This window comes from Phascolarctos cinereus, unplaced genomic scaffold (assembly GCF_003287225.1).
Source record: "Phascolarctos cinereus isolate Bilbo 61053 unplaced genomic scaffold, phaCin_HiC Scaffold_4;HRSCAF=312, whole genome shotgun sequence".
Taxonomy (NCBI): domain Eukaryota; kingdom Metazoa; phylum Chordata; class Mammalia; order Diprotodontia; family Phascolarctidae; genus Phascolarctos; species Phascolarctos cinereus.
The window spans coordinates 662515540-662527108 of NW_027555847.1; the positions used below are offsets into that span (position 1 = coordinate 662515540).

General features: G+C 41.3%; 1 protein-coding gene across 3 annotated transcripts in view; it reads right to left on the reverse strand.

Moving 5' to 3' along the window:
• LOC110197491 (long-chain-fatty-acid--CoA ligase ACSBG2-like) overlaps positions 1-11176 on the reverse strand; it is an 87443-nt gene extending 76267 nt beyond the window's left edge. For all 3 annotated transcript variants that reach the window (XM_078153971.1, XM_020971468.2, XM_078153970.1), the window contains exons 1-2: positions 10928-11176; positions 8788-8887 (exon numbers count right to left, since the gene is read on the reverse strand). In XM_078153971.1, the coding sequence (XP_078010097.1) occupies positions 8788-8800 (13 nt within the window). In that variant the 5' untranslated portion in view covers positions 8801-8887; positions 10928-11176. The remainder of the gene's footprint in view (positions 1-8787; positions 8888-10927) is intronic.
• Positions 11177-11569: the final 393 nt, after the last annotated feature.

Below are 11569 nucleotides of genomic sequence, written 5' to 3' on the forward strand. Positions count from 1 at the left end.
GGTTGCCGATTGATTGGGAAAGGAAATGGGAGCAGGGGAAGGAGCTGGATTTGGTGTATGCCTACTTGGTAGAGAATAGTGCAAGACGAACCTTGGCTACTAGCTCAATATGACTTCAAATGGTTTGAGCTTGGAGCACCACCTGGTGGCTGGTATAGAGCTTGTGCCTCAAGCTATTGACACTAGAAGACACATGAAATTCTGAGTGTTGGCAAATGTGCTCCGTTTGCCTTTGCATATTATTATAGAAAGGGTTTGTGAGCAGCTAAAGCATCTCAGTATGTTTCCTCCACAGAATGAGTTGACTCAGTCCTCTCATGTTGTCTTTCCAGACATTCTCAGAGATATCAGTTAATCCTTACAAACATGGTTTTTTGGTCACAGTTAACTGTTGATGTCTTCTCAGAAAAGAAATTCTCTTCATCTTCTCCCAGGCCACTTTGGCTGCACTTTAAATTACAGGAAGATGAGTACTGTATAATGAGACTGGACAGATCAAGAGAACACAATCAACAGTGTAGCTAGATTTTAGTAAGGAATTTGACAATCATGCTATCCTGGTGGAAAAGATGGAAATGTGATAGGTAGGTAAAAGTATAAAAGTAGATTTACAACCAATTGAAGGACTAAACCCAGCGAGTAATTACTAATAAGTGAACGTTATAGGTGGAAGGAACGCTCCAGGGCCATGACCTCACCGCTAGCATTTTTATGAAAAACATAAGGTACTGTAAAGGACTTCTAAATTGTTGGATGATAGAGTCATCATCCAAAAAGATCTAGAGGGGTTAGAATAATTGATCATATCTAATCACATAAAATAGATCTGGCACAAACTGAGTCTACTTTCTAAGGACCAACTTAGTTAGATGGAATGGTTCATGCCCAGGAAGCTAGCCACCTGTTGAATATGTTTTTTCACTGTGGCAACCCGTGAAATAAAGAAAAATACACAATAGCCCTCAGCCCTGTGTGGTCCCCTTCTGCTTTTGAAGCAATGGTGTCAGAAGGATGGAAAAGGGTACAAGAGAGTTCTAGGAATCTGGTGAAAAAGGGGACAAGAGAGTTCTAGGAATCAAAAAGATTGTAGACCATTTGTAAACACTGGCTTGGCTGTCATGGTACCATAACTGTAATGGTGAGATCCTTGTCCAGTGGGCAACAAGTTGACATACTGCGGGAGAAAAGTGAGTCATATCAATCCTGACATTCTTGCTATAAATGAAACCAGAAGAAAAAAGGAAATTGGGGTCAAGTAGTAGGGTGGCTCATAGATACTCCAATGGAAAAGCAAAGAAAGGAGTCAGAAGGGGTGGTGGATTTATCATGCACTGAAAGCAAAAAAGAAATATCACATCATAAGACAGTTGGTTATCTTGTATTGCATTGCTTACAATAAATATTTGCAAAAAGATCACCATAAAAATTCGGCTTATGCCCTCACATGAAGAAATCGAAAAATTCTAGTAAGCCTTCAGAACTTGAAAACACTCTCCACATTGAATTAACATACAGTCTGATACTCAGTAACTTTGATGTAATGATGGAAAATAAGTGAAAATGGTGAGAAATATATCACAAAGTATGGATTAGGAAGAAGGAAGGAGAGAGGCTAGATGTAGAGATTACACTAAAAACTCATACCTTTATCTTACAAATGCTTTCTTCAAGAACAAAACTGGCATGCACTAGACATGGCAAGCAATGAACAATCACACACAGAGAAGATGGGATTAAGCATATTTACAAGATGGGAAAAGATGTGCTATTGAAGTAGGCAGTCAATCTCAATCAACTGACCAAGGATAGTCAAACCATTGATGTGTTAAGAGCAAAGATCAGAATTCGTCAAAAGCTAGCAGAAAAAAATGATGAGAAAATATGTGGCATGTAATTGAAACGACTTAATCCTAAATTATTTGAATAAGCAATTTATGATGAAAAATGGATAATAAGGAACATAAATCAACACTGATGAGAATTATTTTATATACAAGTTTAAATAGAATAAATATCCCATTTGCAAATGACAGTAGGCTGGCTTTTGTGACACTATTCTATCCTGGTTCTCTCCCTATCACTCACTATCCTTTCCTGGATCTTTATTCAGGTCGAGCCCCACAACCATAGGTATCCCCAAGGCTTAATCCTGGGCCCTCTTCTCTTCTCCTGCTATACTATTTCACTTGGTAAGGTCATTCACTCCTATATATTTAATTATCATCTCTATGTTGATGCTCAGATCTACTTATCCAGCCCTAATCTCTTTCCTAACCTCCAGACTCCCACCTCCAACTGACCACTGACCCTACTGAATTCAATGTCCTGTAGATGTCTTAAACTCAACATGTCCAAAATTAAATTCATTATCTCTCTCCCCAAACCCTCCTTTCTTCATTATTTCCCTATTATTATGGTGACCACTACCATCCTCCCAATCACTCAGGCTTGAACTCTTGGTGTCATCCTCAACTCTTCACTATTTCTCACCCTCCATATTCAATCAGTTGCCAAGTCCTGTCAATGGTACCCTCAAAACATCTTTCATATATGCCCATCTTTCTTCTGACACTGCCACCACTCATCACAGGCCCTTATCACCTCATCCACCTATTACAATTGCCTATACGTTGGTCTCTCTGCCTCAAGTCTCTCTAGCCCATCCTCCACTCAGCTGTCAAAGTGATATTTCTAAACCGTGTCTGCTCATATCATTTCCCCTTCCCCACCATTCAATAAACTCCACTGACTCCTTATTACCCCCAGGATCAACTATAAAACCCTCTATTTGGCCTTTAAAGCCTTTTTTTTTTTTATCAGGCCCCTTCCTACCTTTCCAGTCTTTGGACACCTTACTCCCCACCACCTCCTTGCTGATCTTCACACAAGATACTCTATCCCCCAAATCCAGGTACCTTCACTGGTTGTCCTCCATGCCTTGAATGGTCTCTCTCCTAAACTACCTCCTGGCTTCCCTGGCTCCCTGTAAGTTGCAGCTAAAATCTTACCTTCCATAAGAAGTCTTTCCCAATCTTCCTTAATGTTAATGCCTTCCCTCTGTTGATCATTTTCAATTTATCCTGTTTATCTTGTTTGTACATAGCTGTTTGCATGTTATCTTTACCATTAGACTGTGAGCTCCTTGAAAGAAGGAACTGACTTTTGTTTTGTTTTTTTTTTTTGTTATCCAGGTGCTTAGTACAGTAAATTGCACAAAATAATCACTTAATAAATGCTTATTGAATTGCTGACTGGTTGTATCAAGCTCTGGAACCCTGCAAAGCTTCCTGAAAGAGATCAATAGCCATTTTTTTTTTCAATTTGGCATGACAATTCACACAGAATAGACCAAACGGACGAAAAATGTCTATTACCCTAAATTATAACACACAGTAGAAAGGTCAGCTTATAGAGTTTGTCCATTACTATGTATACCAGCATAGATAGCATAAAAATGAATAATGAGTTGGACCCAGAATTGATCAAGAGGAGAACAGTGGATTGGATTGCCTTCAAGAAATTGCAAAGTTCATTTAATGACATTGGACTCAAACAGAAATAGAAATCCATCATTTAATATCAATATTACGGGTGCTATGTGGTGGCAAAATATGGAAGACAATCCTCCAAAGAATTGAAAATTAATATCAGAAGGCAATGAAGAGGCTCAGAGTGGGTGTGAACAGGAATCAACCTAGAACCAATGAACAAATTCAGAGAAAGACAAGAATAGACAATGTTGTCAGGGAAATATATGATTAGAAAAGATGGGCTGGTCATGTGTTGAGGGCAAGAGATGACAAGAGGACAGCCCAAGTACTTTATTGATATCCTTGAGAAACTGAGTAAGGTCTTGTCTGTTGAACTTATGGGAGTATAAGAAAAAGATTCACATAGAATTTGTAGGCATGCATAAGTTGCTATCTGCATCACTGGAGGGAACATCCAAATTGATTAAGATCACAAGTGTATTTGAATAAATTTTACACTTTGATTCAAAAGATCAACTCCAACAGTATAGAACAAAGCAAGTGTGTCTGGTCAACAGTCCATATGAAAAGACTCCAGGGTTCTAGTGGACTACAAGCTCAACACGAATGATCCTAAGGATGACTTTTCCCTCCGTGAAGAGAATTAGATCAGCAGTCAACACTTTCCAATCTTTTTTTCTTTTCAAAATTCATAAGTAACTACATGCATTCCTGAAGTACTCATGGAAACACCTGGGCTCTGTTTCCCACTTTCTGGGAGCTCACCACCTTCAGCTATGAAATGGTGACCAAAAAAAGCTCATGTGATTTTAGATTGTTTTAGATTATATTTAGATTAGATGTGTTTAGATTGTATATGAATGAATGAATGAAAAAGTATTATTAAACATCAACTATGGGCCAGACTTGTGCAAGATACCAGGGATACAAATACAAAAGTGAGACCATCTCTGCCTTCACGTAGCTTACATTTTAATAGGGAAAGACAGCATATATATAGGAGTGGTGGCCAAGGAAGGGTTTTCTAATCTTGGGAGTCATGGAAATGGTGACTGGAGAGGGCAAAGCCAAAATGACAGAGAGAAGGCTGAGGGCTCCCAAATTGCCCTCCAAACAACTCTCAGTAAGGCCTTGAAGTGAATTCTGGAGTGGCAGAACCCATGAATGGACAGAGTGAAACAATTTTCCAGCCCAAGACAACTTAGGTTGGCAGGAAAGGCCTGTCCGACCAGGGTGATAGTGGAGCTCAGGCCAGAGCAGGCATGCCCCCAACAAGACAGCAACAGGCCTTGAGGGCAACTGAATCAGCAGCAGTGGCTCTGGAGTTCTCAAGCCACAGATTATAAGGGGGTTGGACCACTGGTCAGAAGAAGAATACAAGGGTCCCTTTGCTGGTACTGGCTGTAGGACTCTGTTGCATTGCCCATACAGGGATCTAGGTCCCAGTCCTGGGTCAAGTCCTAGGGCAAGAAGGAGCACTAGCACACCAGAACTTACGGCCACAGGTGAGCGAGAACCCTGGTAATGGTTCCAGGGCAGAAAAGAGTGCTTGTGATGTTCACCGACCAGAGCACAGGCCAGGAGAGTAGCAAACACACCTCTCCTTAGATCATACCACCCTGGAAGAACTGAAAACTGACAGACCCCCAGAACACGCTGCCCAGAAAACTTGAAGCTTGGGACAATGCCCACTTGATACAGGTAGCAGAGCCCAGCTTTAATATAAAGTTAAAAGTCAAGAAATAAGCTGGAAAATAAGCAAACTACAAAAAAAGGTCCTGACCATAGAAAAGGTACTATACAATGAGCAGGACCACGTGAATATTGTACACAGTAACAGCAATATTGTACAATGATCAACCGTGAAGGACTTAACTCTTCCCAACAATACAATGATGCAAGACAATTCTGAAAGACATGATAAAAAATGTTATTCACCACCACAGAAAGAACTGATGGAGTCTGAATGCAGCTCAAAGCATACTTTTAAAAAAATTTTATTTTTCTTAATTTTTTTTTGTTCTGTGTTTTCTTTCTCAATGTAACTAATATGGAAATATGTTTTGCATGACTGCACATGTGTAACCTATATCAAATTGTTTGCCTTCTCAGTGAGGGGCAAAGGAGGGAAGGAGAGAATGTGGAACTCAACATTTTGAAAAACAAATGTTAAAAATTGTTAAAATGTTTTTTAAAATTACATGTAATTGGAGGAAAATAAAATATTAAATAAATATGTTATAATCCTCCAGTAGAAAAAAAAATGGATATTGGGTGAAATAGAGGACTTTCAAGCATTCTTAACAAAAAGACCAGAGTAGACTAGAAAATTTGATTTTCAAATACAAGACTCAGGAGAAGCAGAATAAGGTAAACATGAAAGAGAAATCATAAGGGATTCAATAAGGTAAAACTGTTTACATTCTTACATGGCAAGATGATACAGGTAACTTCTAATAACTTCATCATTATTAAGCATTTAGAAGGTGGATTGTTGTCCATCTTTCTTAAAGAGGACCAAAGTGACATCACTATGTTAGAGTCAAGTTACAATGTGTGTCTGACTGTGGCTGATCAGACCAGTATAAGCTTCGAAGGCTCTATCATGGGTCAGGCACAAATAGTCCATGTGAACATCTGGAGTGGATTCTTTAAATCTGTACCTCTTGAGTTTCTTTTAAGCTACTTCAATTCTGCTTTGCTCATAGAGGACAGCACCTTCTCTGATGTGGGCATGCCATGCTGAGCAGTTCTTTGCCAGTGTCTCCCACGTCACACAATTAATTCCAAAGTTTCTAAGAGAGACTGTAAGAGTATCCTTGCATCACTTCTTCTGATCACCATGTGAATGCTTGCCCTGTGTGAATTCTCCATTAAATCATGTTTTAGGCAAGCATATGTTTGACATTTGAACAACACGGCCAGCCCATTGAAGTTGCGTTCTCTGCAGTAGTGTTTGAACACTTGGCAGTTTAGTTCAAGAAAGGACCTCAGTGTCTGGTATCTTATCCTACCAGGTGATCTTCAGAATCTTCCTAAGACAATTCAAATGGAAGCAATTCTGTTTCCTGGCATGGCACTGGTATACTGTCCGGTTTTCACAGGCATACATAGACAAAGGGCATGGGTGTGAGTTGACTATGATGGGATGTTATCTAAAAAAAAGGAGTGAGAAAAAGGAATGCACTTGGAGAAGGGGAAAGGGAGAGGTAGAATGGGGTAAATTATTTCACGTAAAAGAGGTTCAAAAGAGCTTTTACAGTAGAGGGGAAGGTGAGGGAGAAACATTTGAACTTTACTGTCATTGGAATTGGCTTAAAGAGGGAATAACATACACACTCGAGCATAGAAATCTATCGTACCCTACACGAAAGTAGGAGTGGAAGGGGATAAGAGAAAGGCTGGGGGTGGATAGGGGAAGGCAGTATTCAGAAGCAAAATCTTTTAAGGATGGACAGGGTGAAAGGAGACAGAGTAGGATAAATGGGGGGGGAACAGGATGGAGAGAAATACACAGCAGTCATAACAGAAAAGAATTTTTACAGCAAGTTTGTTTGATAAAGGTCTCATTTCTCAACTATATAGAGAACTGAGTCAAATTTATTTAAAAAAAAAAAAAAGAGCCACTCCCCAGCTGACAAATGGTCAAAAGATATGAACAGGTAGTTTTCAGACAAAGTAATCAAAGCTATCTATAGTTACATGAAAAAAATGTTCTAAATAACTATTGATTAGAGAAATGAGAATTAAAACAATTCTGAGGTGCCACTTCACACCTATCAGATTATCTAATATGACAGAAAAGAAGTAAGAAAATTGAGACACTAATGTACTGTCAGTGGAGTTATGAACTGATTCAACCACTCTGGAGAGCAATTTGGAACTGTGCCCAAAGGGCTATAAAACCACATATCCTTTGACCCAGGAAAACCACTACTCGGTCTGTTTCCCAAAGAGATAAAAAAATAAAAAGGAAAAGGACTTATATGTATAAAAATATTTATAGCAGCACTTTTTGTGATGGCAAAAAATTGGACATTGAGGGAATGTCCATCAATTGGGGTGAATAAGTTGTGTTACATGATTGTGATGCAATATTAGTGTACTATATGAAATGATGAGCATTCTCAGAACAACCTGGAAAGATTTACATGAACATTTTCCTGAAGTAGCTCAAAGATTTTTGTAGCAAGGCAAATGGAAAGGGAGCAAAAGTGCCCCCTTGAACCCTAAGACTTGGTTGGGAGGCACAAGAGGGAGCAAAAAAAAATAGCTACAAGCTATTCGTGATCCAGCCCAAGATTAAAAGAAAGATGTGTTCCCACAACCACTTGGAAAGACCTCTTCAGTGGGTGGGGCCATGGGACCCAGGTGTAAAAATAACACCCTCTGTAGGGAGACCTAACTAGGCCGGAAGCAATCGATGCCTTGCAGTCAAAGAAGAGCCTTAGCATGGAATCCTGGTGTAATCCCTCAGCAGCCAGCAGCTGCTCAAGAGTTGGCCCTATCTGCCTGAGGCCAACACTGAGAAGAATTTGTGATAGGAAATGGACAGATGCTAATGAAAAATTAGCATGACACAGAGAGCAGGTCACCAGCAAAGACAAAGAATAGTACAGAGCACTGATGTGGAGGTGTGAACTATGACCTTTCCCCCTTCCTGGGTCCCATCCAGGATAATACTGTAAGTTATGGGGATTGTATAGGTAGGTCACAGGAGTGATTAACCACAGATGGGAGGCAGAGGAAGGGACGCTCTTGGATTTAGACTCCTTTCTGTGTCTTTTAGTGTGTAAATCACACTGTTGTATGTTTTGGCCCTTGTGAGGGAAATTGATAGTCACCTTCAGTAGACTTCCCAGTTCTGATGCTCCCAAATTTCATTCAGTTGGGGTCAGGAAACCAGATAAGGGAGAGGTCTCTAACCTGTTCCTAGGCCCTTCGTGTCATCAGAGGGGAGCCTCTGACCTAAGGTGCAGCTTAAGACTCTTAACAGGATGTTTGAAAAATGTTTGTTGGATGAATTAATGAATGAATTACAAGCAGATTTGTTTTTCAGAATGAAAAGTCTTAATTTCTTCTCTTATTCCTCCAGTTTCCCAAATCCTCCTTTGTTTCAGTGGAAGACTCCAGATCATATCCTCTAAACCCCCAAAATAACATTTATGGATTCCCCCAACTTATTTCAAGCCACAGAAGCTTCAGGGACAAATACATTTCAGAAATAACTGGTCCAGTTACATTACCCACCCAATCTGTAGTTACTGATAAAGGCTTTTTATAGAAATAAACTCACTTGGTGTACTCATGTCTAGTTGAGTTTCTCCTGCCTCAGTTTCCTTTCCTCAAAACTTCTTAGATTTCTCTTTATGGCTGCATTGATGCTGTACTCAGGACTGCAGGGCACAGAGCAGAACCAGGGTTAGAAGCAGCAACATCTATTCCACTCCTGGTTTTGTCTACTTTGTCTTATATCTCTCTGCCATCCCACCCCCACCTACCCCCCACCCCTGGCTCAGCCCCAGGGAGGCTGCTTGGGTTGGTGGGAAGCAGAGTCAGATGCCTCCTTGAGCCGCCCAATGGGCACCTTGGTGATGGGTTTGGCTACTGGTGAATTTGGACATTTTAATATTTTCTCATTTCTATATATTAATTTCTATGGTCACATACATATAATTTATGCTTGCTAGTTAGTTTTTCCTCTTTTTCTTTTCTTTAAAAATTTTTTTCAATGAACAGGTGTTTATTTTCTTTCCTCCCACACCTTCTCCCATCCCCCACCCCAACCTAATTCTCCTCAAAGAGGGGAAAGTGATAAATATGGAGTTGGAATCCTGTCCTGATACTTACTAGCTGAGCTACCTTGGTTGGATAAATCTCTTCCACTTTTGGAATCTCAATTATCTATCTCATCTGTAAAATGCAGAGAATGGATAAGCTATTCTCTGTGGTGCCTTCCACCTCTAGATTCCAGAGAGCCCATAACCATGGAAGAGAGAAATGGCCCCTTCCAGTCCTAACATGCTATAGTTCTGGGGTTCCAAGATTCTCCTCCTAAGCTCGGGATGGGGCTGATTTGTTGGAGACTTTACTGCATACGGCAAGGCTGGCTCCAGATCTCTTGTTCTATTGGCTAGGCTTCTGTCCTCTGGATATTACATTAGGCAAATTAAAGTATCACAAGATGTTAAGAGTTAGAGGTCATCGATTTAGAGCTAATCTTGGAATCAGAAAGACCTAGGTTCAAATACTACTTCTGAAACTTACTCTGTCATGGGAGGGAAGGAGGGAGGGAAGGAAGGAAGGAAGGAAGGAAGAAAGGAAGGAAGGAAGGAAGGAAGGAAGGAAGGAAGGAAGGAAGGAAGGAAGGAAGGAAGGAAGGAAGGAAGGAAGGAAGGAGGAAGGAGGGAGGAAGGTGGGAGGAAGAAGGGAGGAAGGAAGGGAGGGAGGGAGGAAGGAAGGAAGGAAGGGAGGAAGGAAGGAAGGAAATAATCATTTATTAAGGGCCTACTACATGCCCAGCACCATGCTAAGTGCTTTCCAAATATCTTACTTAGTTGACCCTCACAACAACCCTGTGATGTAGGTACTGTTATTATCTCCATTTTTACAAATGAGGAAACCAAGGCATACAGACATTTAGTGACTTGTCTAGGGTCACCTATAGTAAGTGTCTAAGACTGGATTTGAACTCAGTTCTTTCTGACTCCAGGCCAGTGCTCTGTCCATTGTACCACCCAGTTATTTCTAGGTAGGTATCTATATAACCCCAAGATTACACCCTTTGCCTTTTTAGATTAGAACTAGGAGAATGAACCACTTAGAGAGATTCATCATTTCATTGAGGAAATAAAGCATCTACACGTATCAAAAGATACCTTGTGTGACCTTGGGGAAGTCATTTTTCTTTCCCGGGTCCCCATTTCCCCATCTGCAAAACTGCTCATTGATCTTTTTTTCTTTCCCAGACCACTGTAGGCAGCTCCCCATCCACAAGTGTTTTGGAATTTATAGTCTTAGAGAGTTGGCCATGGCCCTGAGAGGTTGGGTAATCTGTCCAGGGTTACACAGGCTTTATATGTTGCAGGTGGAACTCAGAAGCCCAGGACTTCCTGACTCAGCCCTCCCCACTATGCCAGGCTACCTTACCAACTGCAAAATAAGGGGGCTAAACCATCGATTCCTTAAGTCCCTTTCCCGTGCTGGGTTCTATGATCCTATAAATTAGTAATACAGGGTAGGGTATAGGGTATAGTTCAGGGTAAGGAAGGGGTGGATCTGGTTCTTTGGCAAATGCTGGTTATTGTTTGTTGTTGTTAATACTTAGAAGGGAATAACTGTTCATAGGAGGTCTCAGCTACAAGAAGGGGTGCGTGACTCCCAGTGGGGCTGGCCATGTATATCCCCCCATTCCTGGGGCTCAGAGCCCTCAGTACCTGTCTGTCCATAGGATGCACCATTGGGTCCCTCACTGGCCAAAAAACAACATGACTGGAACACCTAGAACCTCAAGACGGTTCTCCCTTCCACCAGCTTCGCTCCCTTCACAGGAATGCTGGGGGAGGCGAACATTCTCCCTCCTGAGATCTGGTCACTGCTGGCTGACAGATGGCATCCTGGTAGCAAGAAGGCTGGCCACCTCCTGACCTTCGAAGAGGAACTCGGACTTCTCAGAACTCTCCTGGCCAGCCAGCACTTATGACATCACTGTGGCCTTTCTCTCCCCAGCCTACCCCATAGTGAGCCACATGCAGCCCGAAGGGCTCGAGGCCTCCACAACAGCCCCTTGGAGCACTCACAAAAAAGACCCTCTGCCTTCCACAAGGTAACTATTCCTGACGAATTTAAACTTCCCCTGGGTCACATGTGTTTAATGAGAAACAACATGGTAAATAGAAAAAACCCTGGACTTGGAGCCAGAAGAGTTTGAATCCTGACTCCCTGTGTATCCTTGGGCAATTCACGCATCCCTCTTTGGGCCTCAGTCTTCTCATCCATAAAAGGAGAGGCCTCTAAGCCTTCTAGTTCTAGACTCTATGAATGAAACAGGAAGTCCTAGGCCCAATGATTATTGCTAA